Here is a 24,367-nt window from a genome sequence, read left to right on the forward strand (position 1 = left end):
ATTTCCTGTAAATGTGATATGTCAACACATGACTAATCCTACTGAAGAGCATATGGCAACATCAAATAGAATTCTCAAGTACTTGAAGAAAACTCCAGGACACGGTTTAATGTTTAAGAAGACACAAGACAGAACTGTTAAGATCTTTACATATTCTAGTTGGGCCGGAGACCTTACTGAAAGGAGATCCACTAGTGGCTACTGCACCTTTGTTTGGGGAAACCTTACAACTTGGAGAAGTAAGAAACAATCTGTCGTTTCAAGAAGTAGTGTTGAAGCTGAATTCAGAGCACTAGCATTGGGAATATGCGAAGGAATTTGGCTACTTAAACTACTGAAAGAACTTGTCACTAATCAAGAGGAACACTTTGAAGTTTTGTGTGATAATCAATCTGCTATTCAAATTGCCAATAACCCAGTTCAACATGATCGGACAAAGCATGTTGAGATTTTTTTTTTTGATAAGAATGACAGGCCTCCTTAAAAACCTCCTTCTTGATTAAATAAGGAGGAAAAGAGTGCCTTCGAAACTTTATTACTCCTCCGAAATTACATAAGATTTAGCATAAACACCATACTGAAAAAACACAACAGACTAAGCTACTCAACAGACAACCAAAAACCTAAACTCAAACGAATACAACGCACTGGAAACGACTAAACATCAACCAATTCCCATCTTTGCTAACCTGTCAGCCTCCCCATTACACACCCTTGGAATCAGTCTAATTGAGTGCACCTTGTCCGAGATAAAAGATGAAATCTCTTTAACTAATGGGAGGATAAAAACAGGGGCCAAAGCTGGGGTATGGACCCATTCCACAGCCGACTTACAGTCACTTTCCACAATCAACCTTCCAACCTTAACCCAACAAGAAGACATATAGATTTCAATGCCTCTCTTAATAGCCTTTAACTTAGCAACCGACGGGGGACCCTGACCTACATTTTCTGAAAAAGTCAGAAGGGAGTTGCTATTCCAGTCTCTCAAAATACCTCCTATACCTCCATTTGAGCCATCTAGTCTAACAGCTCCATCGACATTCATCTTCAAAAAGGCAATCACACTTTCATACATTCCTTCAGAAGAACAAGTTGCAGACATTCTTACTAAGGCTTTGCCAAAGCCTGTTTTTAATAAATTCCTATTCAAGCTGGGATTATACAATGTATATTCTCCAGCTTGAGGAGGAGTGTAGGAATTATAGAAATATATGATTACGTAAATATCCTTTAATTAAGGGATTCTATAAATATTCTACAATCCCTTATTTTAAGGGATCATATCTCCTAGGATTAGTATTTTTCCTTTCTTAGTGTTTCCTACTTTAGAGAGATGATTTGTATATAAATATGTAATCTGTCCTATTGAAAAGAATAATAAATTACAGAGAATTACTCTGATTTCTACAGTTTCCTAAAGTGCCAAAACAATTAGACCGAGTCTAATCAGAACCACTCAGAGAAAATGACAAGTATCCAACCAGCTAACAAAATTCTTACAACATATATTAAACCGCCGTCTAGGATAAAGAAAGAAGGGACCTAGAATTTACCTGAATAACTCTTTACAGATTTGAACATGTGCCACCGGATTAAGAGGTGAAAGGCGATCAAACAGAATATGGGCATGGTACCTGAGAAGTATAACATCTTAAGTAAAAATTTAAATAAAAAGAAGTAACAAAATTCACACACAGAGGACAAGCTAAAACGGCATCAATTTTCTCTACTTTAAAGCTTATGTAAGCACTTCCAATTTTTTTTAAAAAAAAAGAACATACAGTAGGCAATTGGCAAGAATAATAACAGTATTGTGATATGGTCCACACACATGGCATAATTACTGCTAAAGTAAACTTTTCAGAGCTTTTAGCAATAAAACTGTCACAGGATGACCTGGTGATGCGTGCATCCTGGCATTAAAATATGAGAATATCTGACCTAGGCACACTGCTGGTTATAGAAAAGAAGAATATTGACTTGCAACAAGAATCGGAAATTAAAAAAAAAAACTTCAGCCAAATGCCATCCAGAACGAACATGAAAAGGTTACAAAGAAAACAAATTGAAACCCAGTAAAGAAATAATTTAATCTTACAACAAGAACAAAATAATCAGTTAAAAGTTAGAGGGGGAGAGGCTGGGAACAGACAGACTGAATAGAATACAATAGCCACCTAAATAATTGTGAACTACAATCAAGCTTACCAATCATCTACAAAAAGAAAGCCGGTCAGCAAGCCTAAAGTCTGACTATTTTCAAGCTCTGATGATCTTTCATCGTCAGCCTCATTTTCCATATCTAGAGCAGCAAAAAGGTCAATCCTTACATCTCCTGGTTTTTCATCCTCCATGAGATCTTTACCAATAGCAGCAAGATTTATTTTTCCAATTTTGCTAGCCTGCAGAAATTAAGGTGTATTCATATGTGAATTACAGGATGAAACATGTCAACAATATTTGGAGGAAACTTTTTTTTTATAGGAATTAGGCCCCATTAAAAGCCTCCTTAGTTATTGTGTTTAGAAACACAATAATCATTGGAAGGGGGAAAAGGGTGCCCATAATTTATTACCAAACATAAGAATTACAACCGAAACGAAACACACAATACAAAGACCTTCATTACAACAACCCAGTAACCCAAACTCACAAAACCACAACCTCAACACTCATTAACCTATTCCAGATTTAGCTAAACATTCAGCTTCCCCATTAGAACATCTGCTAATATGCCTAGTCAGAACACTAAACTGCATAACAGTTTTCTGGAAACATCTGCTAATATTTGGAGGAAACTTATACAGCTCTAACCACAACTTATTGGTGTTCACCAATATATGAAGGGGGCAGGGGAAACGAGAGTTACCAATGCCTCAACCAAGAACAGTGAACATTATGAGAGTGACTTGGATACAAAGATAAAAAGAAAAGGAAATACCACACTTTTTACAGGCAAGTAATTCTATGCATAAAATTGCAATAATCGTGATTTAAGGGGGGAAAGGAGGACAACACAATAAAACTACCTCATCAAGCCGTTTTGCGGAGAAACCATTATAATGCTCAAACGCCTCGTCATCCTTTGGAAGTAAATGAGCATAGCTGCACAGATGCATAAAGACCAGCTAGAAAAATTGCAGATGAGAACAGCAGATTGAAATGTCTATACAAGCCATCAATAGGGAAACGTAAATTGTTAAAATGTAAAAACAAAAAAAGAATGAAAATACATGGAATAAGTCACATCAGATGAGATCAATTCCAATGTTGACACATTATACATTGCATGTAAGCCTTTTATAAATCAATTTCCCGCTTAAAGACATGGAAAATCAAAAGAAAAATGATAACTAAAACAAGAGTGGTTGGAATGGGTCCATTGCAAAAAACACATGTTCCTTTAATATATTCTGCAGCTCTGAAAATGAAATATTAGATTAGACATCACCAGATTGTTAGAAAAAACACATGTTCCTTTAATATATTCTGCAGCTCATAGATTGTTAGAAATAACTTAGAACAAAAGGCATCACCAGATTAGACAGTGAATCTTATATAACTCACATGCTATCAAGATCAATAAAATTTTCCTTCACTAGAAGTGCTGTAAGCCTATAGAGCCCAAATGGGGTAGGCGTATTTACTTCCATGCGCTGATAGTATTGGAACTTAAAACCGAGAATTTGTGAAGCATGAGACTGCAGGAAATCAGTAATAAATAAGCAACTCAAAGGTTCTTAAGATCCAGGATAACATAAATTATCATTCATCTCAATCAGAACTGTGATGTTTACCTTTGGAAAGATGGGAATCAATTGCAAAAAAGCATTATTATCTGGCTGAAGTTCATAACACTCCAACACCTAATGAATTGGCAAATTATTGTCTTAACAAATTAATTCAACAGAATTAATTTACAGAAAATAGGATGAATAATCAAGATTGGAATAAGATAATCAGCAGTGATCAGGGGAAAAAAACTTACGATGTCAAAAACACGGTTTGGGTCCAGATCAAAATGTCCAATTAATGACTGCAGAAGTTACACCAATTACAGAACGCAGGCCACAACTAAAATTAAAGAAATACTGAACAGAAACAAGTCAAACCTTGATTATGCCTATTCTAGCTGTTGACGAATTTTGAGTTGAATCTTCAGAACCTCGGCAAAGGAGAGTTACCTACAGATGCACAAAAACTGATTCCCAGGACAAAAACTTCTAAAGTAACGACATGGGCCTCTAGCACTAATCCAAGCTAAATATCCAACTGTCCAAATCCTAGCCTAATAAAAATCTTATGAAAACTACAAAGGCGAACCCCAGTCGCCTATCTGAACTAATTTGGTTCTTTTAATAGCAATTCAAGTTTCTGTATAAGCATTTCTCTTTATATGCCAAATGTAAGCTGCCGTAGTCTATCTGATATGTTGACTCCAGCCACACCGTAATTTCAAAAATCAATCATAGTGCTAGGAAAAATAATCAAAATTCCTATAGGTGTAACAGGGCCTTCAAGTAAACAGGTCAAAGAATAAAACATGCCATGCCACAAATTTATTAATAGGCAGTGACAGGGCAATTGATAAGCCACTGAAAAAATTTCATCCCCATATCTTCAAGAAAATATAACAAAAGGCAATACAAAGAAAAATAAATATTCCAAAAATCTTATCAAGTTGCTGTCATACCAGCTTAGCATAGCCCTCACTCTCTTCTCGAAGGAGATTAAATTTTGTTTGCTGATAAAGAAGCCGTGTATTTACTCTGACCTGGAATCAGTACAGAAAAACATCAAGATGAGTAATGTCAGTATTACCTCAACCTCATGACTTTGTCACATATACTGATGCAAGTATCTGATTTAATCAGTTAAGCAAGCCAACATAAACGACTCCTAGACTAGCTCGTGGGAGCTAAACTGAAATCCACATAACTAAACAATGTCTGTATTTCCACACTAATTATGAGTCAATAGTTGAAATATCCAATATCAAACCAGAAAATTAACCATGCATCAATAGATATTATGTAGATATCATTAAATTTGCTTACCTCTTTAACCTTCAAATCTGGAGCCTTTATCTTGATCATCTCCACCTCCGATAGGAACTCTTCCTGTAATGTTACAAGAAAATTAAGGTATTTTTGCATTACCATAAAGTTAACATGTCAACAGAGATCTACCATTCAGAGAAACCCAAAGGTCTAATATCAAGAAATAAACATGCGGCCAAATGATCAACAACATAACAAGTTTACAGTGAGAGAGAGAGAGAGAGAATATTACCTCGCAGCGCTCTTGGAAAAGCCTCAGTGGAACCAACGAAGACTCCATTAGCCACTTTGCCTACAACAAAGACCATAAACCCAACAAGTAAGGAATAGGAAATTTCTCTTCATGAACGACCACAAAGGTCATATGAAATGGAAAACATGTCCGGTTGCAGATCATAAATGGAACACATATAAATGTGAAACAATAACATACTACTAGAATTCAATAAGATATGATAAAAATTAAAGAAAAATCATCTGCTTCACTCTGAGATTCATGCAGTACACTGAGCTCCTAATAATAAATTCAAAATTAATTGTATTGACTGCCTTAAATTTCAACCTTATAAGTCCCAAGTTATTTGAAATTTAATAATTTTAATTTAAATATTTAAAGAAGTAATTCTTGCACAAAAAATAGGCAACTCGCCTACTTTGTTTCCTGTCATATCGATCATTCAACTATTAGGGTAATTATTTTCTTAGTCAATTCTATAAAGGTTACCAGTTAATGTTCAACGTCAAAGTCCACTCTACAATATCCTAATCTTTGGTTCACTTGAGTTTCGAAATTTCTCTTAATTCAGTGGATATATCATCAAAGTCAAATTTCACAGGTATTTAAATCCCTAACAACTAATTCTTCACTTAATTAAGCAAGAGATGAAAGAACCCCATATGAAAAATAAAATCATTGCCATCAGAAGTTTCATGCTTCTCAGATCCTTTGATCCTCATCAGACGGAATTCATAATAACTAATAAGAACTAAGGATTTTGGGAATAGAAAAATCATGCAAAACATGTTATGAACCTTTCTACAATGCAGGTAAATTTAATCTTTTAGGTGTATGCTCTTTATAGCATATGGATCAAATCAGAACCTTAATAAGTTACATCAATCACTACAGTAGTTGTGGAAGAACCTATTTATTGCTTAGTTATATAAAACTAACGAACTGAGGAGCTTACAGCATTAAGCATTCATTTACGATTAAATTCTTAGCCCTAAATTTTCAATATATCAAAAAGGTTTTTACTATAAAGAGTTCCAGTTAGAGCTCCTTTATGACTATATTCAAGAAACATATTTTTCAATGAAATCAAGAATTATGACATTAATGACATTAAAATATAAAAGAGAAACAGAAAAAATAGGATTAAGAAACACAAGCAAATTGCTTACAAATACATATATGCATTTCAGATTATATACTGACCAATTTTATCAAATGAATGCGGTGTTCGCCGGCCATTGTAAACTGCAAATAGGAAAAACTCATAAGCTACAATCAATCATGTCAAGCTATACATTTGATATAAAGAAATTGTCCGTTTATAATAAATCCAATAAAATGATGGATAAGTGAATCAACAAAAACACCATTGCAGCTCATAAAGATGAAGTGAGACAACTGTAAAAAATAAAAGCCTGACAGGCCCAACTTATAAAAACAGAAGTCTAGATAAGAATAAACCACACTAGAAGGATTAACAAAACCCAGAACTCTGCCTCTCTCTCCCCCATTCTTTATCCCTCCCTCTATCTCCTACTTCCCCTCAACACCTAATAATAACAACTGCATTGGAACAACCAAGAACTCAATCTCAGTCTCCATGCCCCAGCCTCACACGCTAGGGGTGTAAACAAGACATTTATACTTGCAAGCTACTTCGGTTTGACTGAAAAAAGACAACATGAATTTGGAGTGGGTTAGTATGAATTACAGTATAACCGACCCATCATTCTAATCAGTATCAAAAGGATTTCAACAATGTACCAAACTGGATAGAAAAATCCTTTGGTTCCGTTTGCTAACTAGAACAAAAACAAGCGCCCAACTTCATTATTCTTTCCCATTTCTACCAGCTTATTAAATATGCTTCAATATATCCCAGGTAAAGAGGGAAAAAATAACTCACGTCTTGAGCCATTTGCGTGACGATATCAGCAAAACAGGAGGCCAACTCATCCTTCGATACTCTCTCGGTAAACTCCACCGCATCCAATACCGCTTTACACTTCTGGAACGGCAATTCCCCGCGAACCTGACATAATTACACGGCAACAACAAAATTTTCAACTAAAAGAATAAACAAAGCAAGAAAAATTAAACAAAAAACAAAGAGAAATACCATGGTCCAGCAGAGCTCGTAGAGACAGCGAAGCATGGGAACGGGTGAAGAGAAGGATAAGTTTGGGTTTGCATTTTTGCACTCCCGAATGATTTCCTCCGTTACGTATATACACTCTATAGGAGGGAGAGACATTCCTTCTTCTGTTCTGTTGTTGATTTTTGCTTCCCAAATAAAAAAAGTTCTGCAAACCCTAAGGAGAATAAAAGAAGGGGTTGGGGTTTGAGATCGCAGAGAGAAAGAGGAGGGATTGGGGAGGGCTGGATTGTAATTAAATGGGCTTTTCATGGGGCATGTGAGAAAGAGGAAAAAGGAAAATCAAAGGTTCTAGGGCTTCAAAATTATCTGTTTTGATTTGGAGATGACAATGATTCTTCCGGTTTAGTATTTCATTTTTCTGGGCCGAATCTCCATAGCCCGGTCCGATCCACTATCCAGATTGAAATATTTTTAGGCTGAATTACTAGCTCGGTGTTTAATCGGTCAGGCCATAATAATTATATACATTATTAATAAATTAAATAATTATATGTTACGTAAATAATATATGGAGTATTAATTTTATATTTAAAAACATTATATAAATCATAATAATATATTTTTGTCTCAGTTTTGTATATAAAATTTTACGTTGCTAACGGATATAAATATTTTTAAAATGGAATATGATATGAAAATAATAACAATAATAGATGCGTGATAATTTTTAAAAAAAATATTTATTTACTTAAGACATAATAGTAAGATTGATCCTCATTATTTTTTATTAATATTATCGTTAAAGATTAAACTTTTAAAATGTATTTAAAAATTTATAAAAAATATTCAAGTTCACAATCCGTTTCATTCTTTACTTGTATTATTTTTAAAAAAAATCGATTTTATTTTTATTTTTCTTAATTTTAGGTGAGATTTTCTTCTTCTTTTTCTATTGATATCGTTTTTTTTTCTAAACAATCTTAACAACCACCTTCTATTATAATAATTAGAAGTTGGTTTGATTCTAAAAAAATATTTATAATTTTTTACTATTTTAATGGATTTTTTAACCATTAAAATCTATTAAAAAATCTATCATTATTTACTTTTTCTTGTGAAATTCGCTCTCTATCATTAAGATTGACAAGAAAATTATCAAAATTTATTTTTGAAACTTAGAAAATATTTTAGCTTGCACCAAACTTTTAAGCAGTATTGTTTTGAAGCAATGTTGTTTGTGAAAACTTTTCGTTTAATTTGATAAATTATATCATGTATCACTGAACTTTTAATTTCACTAATTATAACATTAAACTTTTAATTTCATCAATTATAGCATTATACTTTGATTTTAACTTCATTTATGTCATTCTATTTTAACAACACGGTGACCAAGGCATATTTTTCTGTCAATACGATGATGTGGACAAAGCGATCACGTTTTGGTGACAACTATTGACGTCTAAAAAGGCGTCGTTTTAGGCACTAAACTCTAAGGGTGTCACGAATCAATTGACTTCAATGGTTAAGGGACTCATTATTCTCCCTAGAGGTCATAGGTTCGAGTACCAACAGAGGTATGAACGTTCATAGTTAATTAGTTGAGAGTCTTTAAACATATATTACCTTGTATTTATCTCAGTTATATAAAAAACTTTAAAGTGTAACAATTTTCACACTTAACTTTTAAATAAATTCATTTTTGACATTACATTTTTTCCGACTGTCACTCACCGTAGGTCAGAATTCATCATTTACTAGTATTCACATAATAGGGTTCTTATTCACACATCTTAGTTTTACCTAGTTTCAGTTTTCAATCCATATACACAAATGAGCATATTATCACACAATAACACGTACTGCATCACAATAACATCTATTATCACATAGCATTGGTGACCTAAATAGGAAATCTCAATATCTAATTGTATAGAGATGATAGTAAAAACTTGGTCTCATATAAAATCATAACCAAAATTGGCACTTACTGATCTATCATTTACAATTAAAATGGCCTTTTGAGATTCTTAAAATTATCCATGGGATCAACACATTCCATTTTGTTTCTATGAAGATTCAACGTCTTCAATACCTCCGAAGCTTTCTCCTTAGTTTTCTCATCACACCCGACCTGCAAAAGCAGCAACAGCTTTTGAAAAGCGCCCACTTGAAGAGCTTCAAATACGACACTTCTATCATCTTCAGTTTCTCCCTGCTTGCAGAGTTTCCACAACACAGACACAGAAAACTCGGTTGTCAAATCGGAAACTCTAAGGATTTTCTTAACCAAAACCGGCATACTCAAGGCATTGTTGCAGACCATTCGTCTCCCTTCCTCGGTGTCGCATATTCCGTCGAGAACACCCAACGCCTTCTCATATGCTCCATTTGGCGTCGACTGATGTCTTGAGTAGCAATGATATCGTGCCTAAATTTACTAGCTTCCTCACTTGTTTCTCCTTTGTTGAAGATGATGTGATGATATAGTAAATGATGAGTAAAGCAGCTTTTGTAGATGATGGACAAATTGGGTCTTTAATCAGCTTGAACAATGCTTCAATGGCGCCTTCTGTCTCTGATAATTCGTTCACTTTTCTTCCATTGTCTGATGATGAAGAAACAATCTCCTTTATTACCAGGACAGCGTTTCTTCTCTAATTAAATTTTTAATACAATTCATATATAGTTGTTTAAAAATAATTATGAAAATTTAATTTAATTTAAAAATATAAAATTAGTAAACTCATTTTTATATTTAATATTGCATTAACTATAACTTAATATATGTGTGTCTGAAATATAATTTATTTACTAGATTTGTTTCAATAATTTAATGTGTGAAATAATCTGAAACAAAATATATAAAAGAGTTTACAATCGATTATCAAATGGAGTATTTACCTTAGTGTTTGAGGTGTGCCTTAAGACACTTGTGGTCTATGGTTCAAATCCCTCAAGTGGTTTTTTTTTACAATTTTATTCAATTAAAATATTAAAATTAATTAAAAACAACTCTCTGATCATGTGGTGACTCTTGTCATTTTATCACAATAATTTGTTGACACGTGACACATCCGTATTGGATGGTTAATTTTTAAATTAAAATAAAATTAATATTAAAATGATATAATATGTAAGTACTAATGACCAAATATATAATTATGCTAATTTCATTAACTGACACATCACCATCTCCGTTAAAAATTAACGGTCAATGGTTTGATTGAAGCATTTAAATAGTTGGATAGTCTTATTGATTAAATTGAAACATTGATAGTCAAAATGAAATATGGTAACAGTTAAGTGGTTACCCATGAAGTTTACCCATAATTTTTCCCATGTTTGATTTTAGGGTAAACTACACCCAATATGACTTTGTTATGAGTTTGATAAAAAAAAAGGTCATTTTTTAAAAAGTTGCAAATAAGTCGCTCAATTAAAATATTGTCACAAACAAGTCACTTCATTATTAAAATTGAAATGAGCATCTAATGTGGAATGCTATAATAACATTTTGGTCCTTAAAATTGAAATATTTTATCAATTTTATCTTAATTCAAAATAATTTAATAAATTTAACTTTTTATATTTAAACATTTCATCAATTATTTTTTATGATATTATCAAACCAAGCGAGTTTAATGGATAACAACAATAATTGAATGACTATATTCTACCATAGAGCATCAACAAGCTACTATTAGATTGTTTTTTATACCAAAAAGGTAATATAATATTTCTAGGAGAAGAAACAATAATTTAAGACAATAACAAATATTAGATTGATATAATTTGTAAATATAAAATATTAAATGCATTGAATTATCTTATATTAAAACTAAATTGACAAATTATATAAATTTTAATGACTAAATTGATAAATGATTTATTTACAGTAATTAAAGATATATTTATAACTATATAAAAATAATATATTTATTACTAAAATCATAATTAAATAATATTAAGTATAATTTACCCTTATTTTCATTTAAGAAAACAAAATTTACCAACTTTACAATAAAAATGAATTCACTCATGCGCATGGAAATAGGGTGCTGATCGAGCAAGTTGAGTAGTACTCAATTTGATTAAAAATTATTTAGTTCGTGCTCCACTCAACTCAATATTCGACAAATTTTTATTTGATTCGTATCTCGTTAAGCTCACTAGAAATTTTACTTTTTTTAAATATATATATATATATATAATTTAGTAATACTATATAGAGTTTAATATAAATATGTTAGGATATAATAGACTCAATTGAACAACCGAAAATGTGCAAAGGGGGTGAATTAGCAATAAAATATTTAGGGAGTAAGGAGAGCAAAAGATAGAGAAAATTTGGCACAGAGATTTATAGTGGTTCGACTTATCAACCAAATCTACCTCCACTATCTAAGCTCTTCACTTAAGATTTTCTAACAAATTCAATAATTTGTTATTTCTTTTTAAAGGATAAAGAGATAACCTTTACACTCCCTATCTTTTCACTTGGCTAAGATAGAACCAATCCCCTTTTACAAAAGGTAAAAAGAAGTAAACAAATAAACCTCTCAAAAGTATAGTATTTATAAATTTAGCTTACTAAAACACTAAATATTTACAATAGAGATAAAATAAGATTGAAAAACTCTTCTCTTGTGTTTTATTGCTTGGATAGGTGTTCTTACCATTCTTCAAGTATCCTCAACTTGTATTTATATGTTGGAATGGAGTTGTGGTCGTTTATAGCCGTTTGGGGTTGAAATATCTGCAAAATAAAACTGCCCAGTAAAGAGGGTATCAGTACTCCTAAAGGGAGTATCAGTACTACTTTTGTTATTTTTAAATCAACTAGTCTTTACTAGCCGTTGAGACCTGATGGTATCGATACTATGTCTATGGTATCGATACTACTATACAGAGTAGTATCGATACCATTTTTGCATTCTGGAATTTGTGCATTGCTGGTAGTATCAATACTACCTAGTGAGTATCGATACTTCCCTTACCTTTGGTATCGGTGCCATTTGAACAATATCGGTACTGTTCATGAGGTATCGATATTGTAAGAACAATATTGGTACTGCTTGTCCAGAAAATTATTTTGTGCTCAATTTCAAGCTTTAAGGACTTTGAATTACTTTTAAAAACTTTGAATAAATTCAATTCAAGTCCAAAAACATTTTGCCTTAAATTGTTATATCAAAATATAGTTCAACAATCTCCCCCTTTTTGATATAACAAAACATTTGAAAAAATGTTTTTTGGCAAAACTCCCCCTTAATAAAATATTTAATGAAAAAGATACCAATTGTTGGAAAATATATGAAAATGTTAAACTCCCCCTTTTCATTAAGAAATTTGAATTTTTCAAATCATACTTCTCCTCCTTTTTGTTAGATAAAAAATAATTTAACTTTAAATGTCAAAAATAACTTTGGAAAGTAAGTGGTAATTTTTACATTAAAAACTATTTGAAAAATCAAAACAACTCCTCAAAAATTGCATTCCAAACAAAAAATTTATTTTAAAAGCTTGACACTCAAACAAAATTGAATTTCAACAAAGAATAACAAACATGTTAGTAGCACATGAAATTCAATATATCCAAGTCTAAAATAATTTATGCAATACCAAATTGAAATTAAGTGCATATGCATAAAACTTTCCGAAAATGTTATGCATTTGAAAAATTTGTTATCAATTGTTAGAGATATATCATTTGCATTTTAAACCACATGCATAATCATTTAAAATTTAGGTCAAAAACTTAAAAAATTTAAAATTGAAATATTTTGAAATTTTGATATCAATTGTTAGAGAGATATCATTTGCATTTAAAACCAATTTTGACCAAAATTCATTATGATGAACTAAAAATTATGAAAAATCATTAAAAATTTAAAATGTTCATCATAACACTTTTTTAATATACATGAGATGAAAAACAAAACATAACCATTTAAGATCAACACTCATGCATGCCAAAAAATCAAATGAGCAACCAATTATGCAAAAATAAAAATCTTTTAAGCTTAGAGGTTACCGTATAACACCCTAACCCGTATCCGACCCGAATACGCATCCGAGGTGTCACATTGATTTTTCAAACTCTTTGACTCTTTTAAAATATGATTAAAATTTGACTTTTATTAGACAAATGAAAATATTTTTGTAAAACATATCAGAGCATCTAAAATTTAAACATTTATAGTACATGTCAACAACATTTATAAGAACAAAACATATACCATATCACATTTCTCTGATTTGAACATCTGCAAAGATATGATATCCTGCCATTACTTACTCTCCTTACATCTCGTATACTCCTGAACCTACTTGTGAAAACACTCACACGCTAAGTCATTGACTTAGTGAGACATTATGAGTGCTATGAAACAATAAAACATTTGTATATTTTTATAAAAGAAAGGTTAAATTATCAAACATCATCAGTATTATAACTTATAACCTCTCTTATTAATCACTGAAGAAATTATACTTATTTTATTCTTTATTATACCTTCAAGTCATTACTAATATAGATTTTTAGTTTCATATAAACGACATATGATTGATACACTTTTCATTTCATATCCAATTTTTTAATTGGCCCAACGTATAATACTGAGAACTCTAGGTATTTGAGTACATTGAGGTTGTGCACTAATGTTGTCACCACAGCTCGTAATTTGCACTGAAGTACCACATAATTATCCAGAATGACCACATAAGTTTTGCACCGAAGTACCACATAGATTTGCATCGAAGTGCCATATAGGTTTGTTCTGAAGGACCACATAGATTGTCCCGAAGGACCATATAGAACCCTCGACTCTTGGCATGCCGACTATACCTCTAATTCTCATACATATACCTTGGGCTTTAACTTTGGCATTATTTTACATTTCACTATTTAAAGTATGTCTTATTTCCATGGAGTACATTCTCTTAGTCTAATTTCACGTAAGACATTCTCACTTAACACATTTGAACATAGTGTAGTTCATGTATATCACATTTGCACTTATCATTTATGTTCCGTAGACCATATCCACTTAGCACATATTCAAATAACATTTCACATAGATCTTTATCACTTAGCGTTATCAAATGTTATTATTTATTCACATTCAAACATTTACTCATGGTATTTTGTTTCACATAGCATTATTTATTATTTTCATTTAATCACATATATCATATATTCATAGTGATTTACATAATTATTTCATATTACATATCATTATTCAACTTATTCATTTACTTGTATAAAACATACTCATATAGAAAATCTTCACATATAATCATATAATTTCATTTTGTTCAAAACATTTTTAGTTCGGCTCATCACAAGCCTTCCTTCAAATAACAATCAATTAAGTAAATAGCACTCACCTTTGCCTCAAATAAGTTCTAAATGAAATCCCTTTCTTCCAATATCGCATTATGTCGATTCTTTCCGTACCGCTTCGATCCAAATCTTTAAAAATAGAGTCACGGTGGCCAAAAGAAGAGGAAAAAGAGAAATGACCCAACTCTCCAGATACTTCTTCTTTTCTCCCTTTCCAACTATCTTTAAATATTAATTTTAAATTCATATGATGATAAAAGACCTCTTTTCCCTTCTACTCTTCCTTCTTTGCTAATAAATCCTAAACACAAATTTTCAAAATTAGTCCTTAAACTTATCAATTTATTCCAATTAAACCATTAAATTTTAATTTCTTACATTTTGGTCACTGACCCTACGTTTGGGGTATTACATACCCATTCCTTTTAGAGTGTGGCTAGAGCATCTTGATTTCTTCATTTTCATGACCATTGCTCCCACATACTTACAAAAGACATTTATTTGGATTTTGGTATCTAAATTGCTTTGGATCATTGGACGTTAGTTTCAATGCCCTTGTTCCCTTAGGAACTCATACTTGTCTAATTTTAAAAGATTTTATTTTCTTTATGGGACAAATATATTCCAAATGACCATAAAAATGGCAATGTGAGCATTTTGTCATTTTTAAACATAATGAGTTATTTTTAGAAATTGATTCTTTTTCTTTTGTTAAGCTCTCAACCTTAACTTTCAAATCAAAATTTTCTTTTTCTAAATCATTGATTTTGACTTTTGAAAGATCTAAACCATTTTTCAGAATTTCATTTTGATTCTCAAAATCAACTTTTGCTTTCAAAACCAAATTATTTTCAACTTTAAGTTTCAAAATCAACTTCTTATATTTGGAATTCATGGTCTCAAATTCCAAATACAACTCATTATAAGCATCTTGTAACTCATCAAAAGAATGTGAATTTAAATCATTTGAGTTACTCTTCATGAGCCATTAAGGACACCATCTTTGTTGGTTCTTCTTTCTTATTTCCATGAAGCTTTTCGAGCTTATTCCAAAGCTCATTGGCACTTGAACAAGAAGAAACTCCTTCATTTACTTCGGGATCAAATGCACAAAATAACATGTGCATGATATTAGCATTAAGTTGAGATTTCTTTCATTCTTGGGCATTACACTCATTCTTTTTCTTCTTTGGAGAAGAGTAGCCATTCTCGATCATCTTTCATGCATCAAGATCATTGGATTGGATAAATAACTTTATTAATTTCTTCCAATAATGGTAGTTGGCTCCATTGAAGTATGGAGGCTTGTTGATCAGTTGAGAGTCTTCCATATGGAACGAGTCAGAGGTGAAAGCCATCTTATCGGTTGCTCTGGGAATCGATAAAGCTTCTTCGAGGATCATCTCAAGGTAGTTAAATCTTCTAATGAGTCAAGCTCTGATACCAATTGTTAGGATCGAAGAGACTCAATTGAATAACCGAAAAATGTGCAAATGGGGTGAATTGGCAATAAAGTGTTTAGGGAGTAAGGAGAGCAAAAGATAGAGAAAATTTGGCATAAGGATTTATAGTGGTTCGACTTATCAACCAAGTCTACCTCCACTACCTAAGCTCCTTAGGATTTTCTAACAAATTCACTAATTTGTTCTTTCTTTTTAAAGGATAAAGAGATAACATTTACACTCCCTATTTTTTCACTTGGCTAAGATAAATCCAATCCCCTTTTACAAAAGGTAAAAAGAAGTAAACAAATAAACCTCTCAAAGGTAGGGTGTTTACAAATTTAGCTTACTAAAACAATAAATATTTGACACGTAGAGTTTCTTAATTACATAAAGGGAAATAAAAATTAATGTGCATTTATTTAATATTTAAAATAAATAAATAAATAAATGAAACACATGGTATTTTGTTTAATTATGTTCGTGGAGTTAAAAAAGTTGAACACTTGTTAATATTGATTGGGTAATTATTATAATTTTGTTAAGAATAAGGTTTGAGACTCAGTAGTAACCTCATTTCGCCTGAGTTGTAATTGATTTTTCAGAAAAGTTTTTTTAGTATTTTATTAGTAAAAAAAGTTAAAATTAATTTATTTTCCTAATCAATAGAATTTTATTTACATTTTTAGAAGATGATTTATGGATTGATATTTAATTTTAAAAAACATTTACTTTGTTTTTTATTAAATTAAATTATCTTACGATAAAATTAATATATTTGTTAAGTCAATATCAATTATTTTATTTTTATAATATTTAAATATTATATTATTTTAAATATTTTATTGAACTTTTTACTCAAAAATATAAAATAGTTGACATTGATATTGATAAAAATAAAATAATTAGGATTAATATAACACTTTTGTTATTTTTACGATGATTAATTTAATTTAATAAAATTTAAAATTTTAAAGGTAAAAAAATACAAATCTCTTGTGTCTTATAATATCTCAAGGTGATAGAGCAACAAAAACACAACATAAAGTAACAAAAGATAAGGGGATAATACGATGATGATGAAGTTACCTTCTGTTGGTTCTTCTTTATTATTGGTTTTCACTCTAATTTCTGGTTTTGTTTCAGGGTTTGGCAAAAGGCTCCCGATTCTTTCATTTGATGAAGGGTATAGTCAGTTGTTTGGAGATGATAATCTAGTTCTCTATAGAGGTGGTAAAGTTGTTCACTTGTCTTTGAATGAAAGAACATGTTTGTTTATTTGTTTTTTTTCATTATTCCTTTTTGTTAGTCCCTGATTATGATATTTTTGGGGTTTCTCTATTCATTGTTTTAGTAAAAGAATTTTTTTTACTAAAACGTAAAGATGTTCCCTATAACTGTGCCAGCTGAGCATGAAGTGTTAGAAGAAATGCAATTGGAGGAGGATAATGATGAGGGTTCATCTAATAAAGCAACTGAGGGAGAAAACAAAAATGCCACAAAAAATGTTGTTCCCGCCCCTTCATTAGAGGAAGTCAGCCCCCACCTCCTTTCCACAAAGACTAAAGAAGCATAACGAGGATATTCAATTCAAGAAGTTTGTCGACATTCTGGACCATCTCCACATCAATGTTCTTTGTCTTGAAGCTATAGAACAAATACCGACATATGCTAAATTTCTTAAAGAGATTGTTACCAAGAAAAGAAAAGCTGAAAAGTACAAGACTGTTGCCACGACAAAAGCATAATGCTCTGCCTTAAGCAACCTATCGCTAAAAAGCCAAGATCCAAGTAGCTTTATCATTCTATGAGGAGAAAATTATGTTGGGAAGGAACTATGTAACCCTGGCTCAAGCGTGAATTTAATTCCTAAGTCAATCTTTGTGAAACTTGGAATAGGAAATGCAAGACTCACCTCTGTTATCTTAAAACTAGCCGACCGCTCCCATGTTCGTCCTGAGGGGTGAGTTGAGGATGTCATTGTAAAGGTGGATAAATTTTTGTTTCAGTAGACTTCCTTATACTGGATTGCGAGGTTGATGCCATGACACCCATAATCTTGGGGAGACCCTTTCTAGCTACTGGGCGTATTCTTATCACCTGTGAAAAGGGTGAACTCACCATGAGAGTGGCCAACCAATGTGTCACCGTGAATGTTTTTCGTACTCTCAAGTACATGGATGATTTTGAAGAACGTTAGAGCATTTTTGAAGTGGATTCATTGATAGAAGGAGAAATTGATCAATTTTTCATGATAATTTCATTCAGCTGGAAATTTATGAGAGGCTTATTGAGTGTCGATGAGCTCAATGATTTTTCTATGGAGGTGCAACATGCTAGCTTTCTCATAGCTAGCCCAAGTACACTATTTGAACCTCTTGATTTTGATGAGTTTGTTCCTCCTAAGCCCTCAAGTTGGTCAAATTACTGCGACATTACAATAACGACAACCAGGTTGTCTGTCGAGTGACACTGAATTCACTAAACCTCATGGCTAAGAGTAATGTAATGTACTCACACTACGGAGTGGCACCCAAATCAATGTACAAGACAAGTTTGGGGGAAGAAAGAAGAATGATTTACCCCTTATAACTGTGCCAACTAGGCATGAAGAGTTATAAGAAACATAATTAGAGGATGATAAGGATGAGGGTTCATCCAGTAAAGCAACCGAGGGAGCAAACAAAAATTCCACGACAAATGTTGTACCCACCCTTCATTAGAGGAAGTCAGACCCCCAACTCATTTCCCATAAAGACCAAAGAAGTATAACGATGCCATTCAATTCAAGAAGTTTGCCGACATTCTGGACCAACTCCACATCAATGTTCCTTTTCTTTAAGCTATAGAACAAATGCCGACATATGCTAATTTCTCAAAGAGATTGTTACCAAGAAAAGAAAAGCTGAAAAGTACGAGACCATTACCACGACAAAAGCATACTACTATGCCTTAAGCAAGCTTCCGCGAAAAAGATAAGATACAAGCATCTTTATCATTCCATGTTCGATAGAAGAAAATTATGTTGAGAAGACATTATGTAACCTTGGCTCAAGCGTGAATTTAATGCCTAAGTCGATCTTCGTGAAGCTTGGAATAGGCAATACAAGACCCACCTTTGTTATCTTGAAACTAGCCGACCATTCCCATGTTCGTTCCGAGGGGTGAGTCGAGGATGTTATTATAAAGGTGGACAAATTTGTGTTTCTGGTAGACTTCCTTATATTGGATTGCGAGGTTGATGCCATGGTACCCATAATCTTGGGGAGACCCTTCCTAGCTACTGGGTGTATTCTTGTCGACTATGAAAAGGGTGAACTCACCATTAGAGTGGCCAACTAATGTGTCACCGCGAATGTTTTCCGTACTCTCAAGTACATTGATGAGCCTGAAGAATATCAGAGCATTTTCGAAGTGGATTCATTGATATCAAGAGAAACTAATCAATTTTTCCTTGATATTTTCATTCAGCTGGAAAATTATAAGAGGCTTATTGAAGAAGAAAGTGTCGGGGAGCTCAATGACTTTTCTATAGAGGTGCAACAGGCTAGTTTTCTCATAGCTAGCCCAGGTACACAATTTGAACCTCTTGATTTTAATGAGTTTATTCCTCCTAAGCCCTCATTACAACATGCACCTACCTTAGAGTTAAAGAATTTGCCACAACATCTTAAATATGCTTAAATGGGTAGAAATGAAACTTTACCAGTTATTATTTCCTCTACTCTTACTCCTAACCAAGAATGTAGTTTGTTAAGTATTTTGTCACAACACAAGAAAGCGTTAGGATGGACTATGTTGGATCTGAAGGGGATAAGTCCCACTATTTGTATGCAAAAGATACTACTGGAAGAATGCCATAACAAATCCATAGAGCCACAAAGTAGATTAAACCTAATCATGAAGAAATCAATGATGAAAGAAATTCTCAAATGACTTGATGTGGAGTGATTTACCCCATATCTAATGGTTCATGAGTGAGTCCCGTCCAATGTGTGCCAAAGAAGGGAGGCACTACCGTAGTGACTAGCGAGGACAATGAGTTGTTACCAACACACACTGTAACTGGATGGAGAATATGCATGGACTATCGCAAACTAAGCAAGGCCACCAAGAATGACCACTTCCCTTTACCCTTTATCGATCAAATATTGTATTGATTGGTAGATAAGGCATTTTATTATTTCTTGGATGGATATTCAGGGTACAATCAAATTGCCATCGCACCAGAGGACTAGGAAAATACTATGTTCACATATCCATATGACACTTATACTTTTCGGAGGATGCTTTTTGGACTCTGTAATACGTTGATAACTTTTCAGCGCTGCATGCAAGCTATCTTTCTGACATGGTTGAGGACCTCCTAGAAATTTTTATGGATGCCTTCTCCGTTTCTGGAGATGACTTCAAGAAATGCCTCGGCAATTTGGTAAAGATACTCAAGCGATGTGAGGAGGTTGACTTCGTGTTGAATTGGTAAAAGTATCACTTCTTGGTGACCGAAAGTATCGTGCTAGGCCATAAGATCTCACATAAGGGCATTGAAGTGGACAAAGCCAAAATCGAGGTGATCAAGAAGCTACCCCCACCAACATCTGTCAAGGGCATTATGAGTTTCCTTGGACATGTTGGGTTCTATAGAAGATTCATAAAGGACTTCTCCACGATATCCAAGCTTTTATGCACTATGCTTCAACAAAATCAGCCTTCATGTTCGATAAAAATTCTCAAGGCGCATTCACCAAGCTGAAACAAAGACTTATCTCTGCACCCATAGTGGTTCCCCCGATTGGACGTCACCATTCGAGCTAATGTGTGATTTGAGTGATTTTATCGTGGGAGCTGTGCTTGGGCAGCACCGAGGTAAAATTTTCCATGTTATATATTATGCTAACCGCACCTTTAATGAAGCACAAATGAATTACACAACCACTGAGAAAGAATTACTTGTCATGGTATTTGTATTTGACAAGTTTAGGTCATACTTGATAGGAACCAAAGTTATTGTTTACACTGACCACTCAGCTATAAAATACTTAGTGAACAAGAAATATTCCAAGCCTAGACTCATTAGGTGGATATTATTATTGCAAGAATTTGACTTAGAGGTGATAGATTGAAAAAGTACTGAGAACCAACTGTAGATCATTTATCTAGGCTAGAGAACAATTATGAAGGCCATGCCATTTTAGATATTCAAGAATAATTCCCTGATGAGAAATTTTATATGCCACGACAATTCCATGGTACGCTGATCTAGTAAATTTTCTTGTTAGTGGTATTTTTCCTTATGAATTGAACAGTCAGAGCAGGAAGAAATTAAAGCATAATACCAAGTTCTACTTCTAGGATAAACCATATTTATTCAACCAATGCACCGATCAAATAATTTGATGTAACGTCCCTGAGGAGGAACAAAGAGATATTCTACACCATTGCCACACAACCCCCTGTGGAGGCCATTTCGGAGGTGCGAGGACAGTTGCTAAGATCCTCCAATTAGACTTTTATTGGCTTTCACTGTTCAAGGATGCACATGAGTTTTGTAAAGCATGTGATAGATACTAGCGCACTGGGAACATTTCCAGGCGATATGAAATGCCATTGCAAAACATTATAGAGATCCATCTCTTTGATGTTTGGGGTATTGACTTCAATGAACCATTCCCATATTCTTTTGGAGACTTAAACATCTTGCTTTCTATAGACTATGTATCTAAGTGGATTGAAGTAATTGCAACACCAAGGAATGAATCTAAAACCGTGCTCAAGTTCCTTCACAAGAACATCTTAACCCAATTTGGAGCACCTAGAGCCATCATCAGTGACGAAGGAACTCATTTTGATAACAAGCTAATTGCCAGGGCATTACAAAGATATGGAGTACGACACAAAATTGCCACAACATATCACCCACAAACTAATGGGCAAGCTGAAGTGTCTAACCGGGAGATTTAAATCCTAGAGAAGGTGGTGAACCCTAGAAGGAATGATTATTCCCCGAAGCTTGACGAAGCGCTCTGGCTTATCGAGCAACATTCAAAATGCCTTTGGGAATGTCACCTTTCAGGATAGTATATGGGAAAGTATTCCACCTACATGTGGAGTTAAATCATAAGGCATATTGGGCTATCAAGAATTTTCACTTTGATGCGCAACTAGTTGGGGAGCAACAATTACTCGATCTGAACGAAATAGAAGAATTTAGAGCATAAGTATATGAAAATGCCAAGCTTTACAAGGAAAAAAAACCTATAAGTGGCATGATCGAATGTTTTTACCAAGACATTTTCATATTGAACAGTAGGTGCTCCTTTTTAACTCGAGACTGAAGTTCTTTCCCGGCAAACCAAAGTCACGATGGTCTGGACCCTTTGAAGTACACTATGTCTACCCTCATGGCGCTGTTGGTATCAAGAAGATAGATGATGAGACCATTTTCAAAGTTAATGTCAGTGTCTGAAGGCTTATCAAGGAGCTTCACCCTCGTGTGACAAATTGATACTCTTCTTATAAGATGCCAGAATCTGCAGAGCTTTTTGAAGATGCCATGACATTTTAGATTTACTCATATACATAAATAAAACGCTTATTTTATTTTGCTTTATATTCAGTTTTTTCGATTAATTAAGTTATTATGAATTTTTAGGGACCCACACAGAAGGTATGTGAGAACCATACGGCTAAGGGGATAGGAGTGTGATGCACCTAGACAAAAGAGCAGAGAAAAGCTTTACTTTTGACTTTTTGAATTTTTTTCTTTATGGGGTTTCCTTTTTCATTTAATGCTTTTGTCCTTTCCCCAACCTATACCCCATCCACCCATTAAAAAACCCTATTTTTTTCTTTTTATTTTATTTATATCTTTTTACTCTGTCACTTCAACTTTATCTCTTATTCTTCCCTCCTTCAAATTGTACACCATTGAAAAAAAATCAAGCTTTTTCATATTTTCTTTCTTTTGTTAACTAAACAATGGTGCACTCATGTCCTCCAAGAATATCTCCCTCATCTCCATCGTGTTTCATCGATGAAGCAACATAAGAACGATTTCAAGGGCTAAAAAACCATCGGGTTTTCTTTGAGTTAGGCTTCATTTTCTCTGAAGCTGAAGATATCGACCTTGGAGGCGATGTCATGGACATTATTTACCAATACAAGTGGAAAAAATTCGCTCGCCACCCTGGGAACATGAATGCCTCTCTTATGACATAATTCTACACCAACTTAACTGACCCAAATCAACATGTTGTGGTGGTTCATAGTATTTCTATTCACTTTACCCCTTTGGCTATTAATCGTTACTTAAAATTGTAGGATATTGTTGATAGCCACACTACATTTGCAAAGGAGGCTAATAATGAGACTTACCTTGCCATTTTGGAAGACCTATATTTTTTAAACACAAAGTGGAATGGGCAACAAGTTAGCCGACGATAGGTGGATAGCGAGAGGCTACAACCAAGGGCTAAGTTATGGAATCATTTTATAAAGTATAAGCTTCTCCCCACTACCCACAACAACATGGTCTCAGTGTAGAGGATGCTTCTGTTGCACTCTATTTTGGTGGGGGTGCTTTCTTGACATAGGGAAGATAATCATGGAATAAATTTTTATTTAAAGTGGCCCGCCAGTGCCTTGGTGTTTCCAAACCTCATTACGACACTCTGTAGTAAGAAAAAGGTACCAAAGGAATAGTTTGACGAAATATTGCCTGGGTTGTATGGTATTACAAAGGTAAACTGGCTATGTTGCTTGGATTCAAGGAAAATAAGGGCAAGGAAAAAGAGGAGAGCACCGCCTGCACTGATACAAACCAAGATGCCATGACAAAGTTAGATTCTTTAGAGGAGGTCGCTAAGTGAACCCAAGATCACGTGGACCAGCGAACCAACAATCAAATGACCTTCTTTGCATATGTTAAGCACCAGAATGAGTTTATGGTGAATACTTTCATGGAGATCATTCCACACGTTAATCTTGATATCCAGTCTTCTCCGATACACTCTTGTGGCTATCTGCAGATGTCACAGTGTCAGAAGATGCTCCTTAGCCCACTGATGATAAGGATCCAACTGATGATAATCCAATCCACTCAGTACCAACAACTGAATGCCAAGAGACTAAGCTACAACTCTCAACCTTACCAGCACTCTTGCTGCCCACGGAGCCACTTAA

At 33.4% G+C, this 24,367-nt stretch overlaps 1 protein-coding gene and 1 pseudogene across 2 annotated transcripts in view; both read right to left on the minus strand.

The window, feature by feature from the left end:
* The window catches only part of LOC120169739 (THO complex subunit 2-like), a 41,917-nt gene extending 34,155 nt beyond the window's left edge, over positions 1–7,762 (minus strand). For both annotated transcript variants that reach the window (XM_039177872.1, XM_039177865.1), the window contains exons 1-13: positions 7,418–7,762; positions 7,205–7,330; positions 6,502–6,543; positions 5,296–5,355; positions 5,061–5,123; positions 4,697–4,777; positions 4,116–4,187; positions 3,992–4,039; positions 3,801–3,869; positions 3,571–3,704; positions 3,033–3,108; positions 2,212–2,405; positions 1,557–1,637 (exon numbers count right to left, since the gene is read on the minus strand). In XM_039177872.1, the coding sequence (XP_039033803.1) occupies positions 1,557–1,637; positions 2,212–2,405; positions 3,033–3,108; positions 3,571–3,704; positions 3,801–3,869; positions 3,992–4,039; positions 4,116–4,187; positions 4,697–4,777; positions 5,061–5,123; positions 5,296–5,355; positions 6,502–6,543; positions 7,205–7,330; positions 7,418–7,705 (1,334 nt within the window). In that variant the 5' untranslated portion in view covers positions 7,706–7,762. The remainder of the gene's footprint in view (positions 1–1,556; positions 1,638–2,211; positions 2,406–3,032; positions 3,109–3,570; positions 3,705–3,800; positions 3,870–3,991; positions 4,040–4,115; positions 4,188–4,696; positions 4,778–5,060; positions 5,124–5,295; positions 5,356–6,501; positions 6,544–7,204; positions 7,331–7,417) is intronic.
* Positions 7,763–9,367: 1,605 nt separating this feature from the next.
* On the minus strand, positions 9,368–14,288 carry LOC120173434 (annotated as a pseudogene).
* Positions 14,289–24,367: the final 10,079 nt, after the last annotated feature.

The sequence above is a fragment of the Hibiscus syriacus genome, unplaced genomic scaffold, assembly GCF_006381635.1.
Source record: "Hibiscus syriacus cultivar Baekdansim isolate YM2019G1 unplaced genomic scaffold, ASM638163v2 tig00003041_pilon, whole genome shotgun sequence".
Classification (NCBI taxonomy): Eukaryota; Viridiplantae; Streptophyta; class Magnoliopsida; order Malvales; family Malvaceae; genus Hibiscus; species Hibiscus syriacus.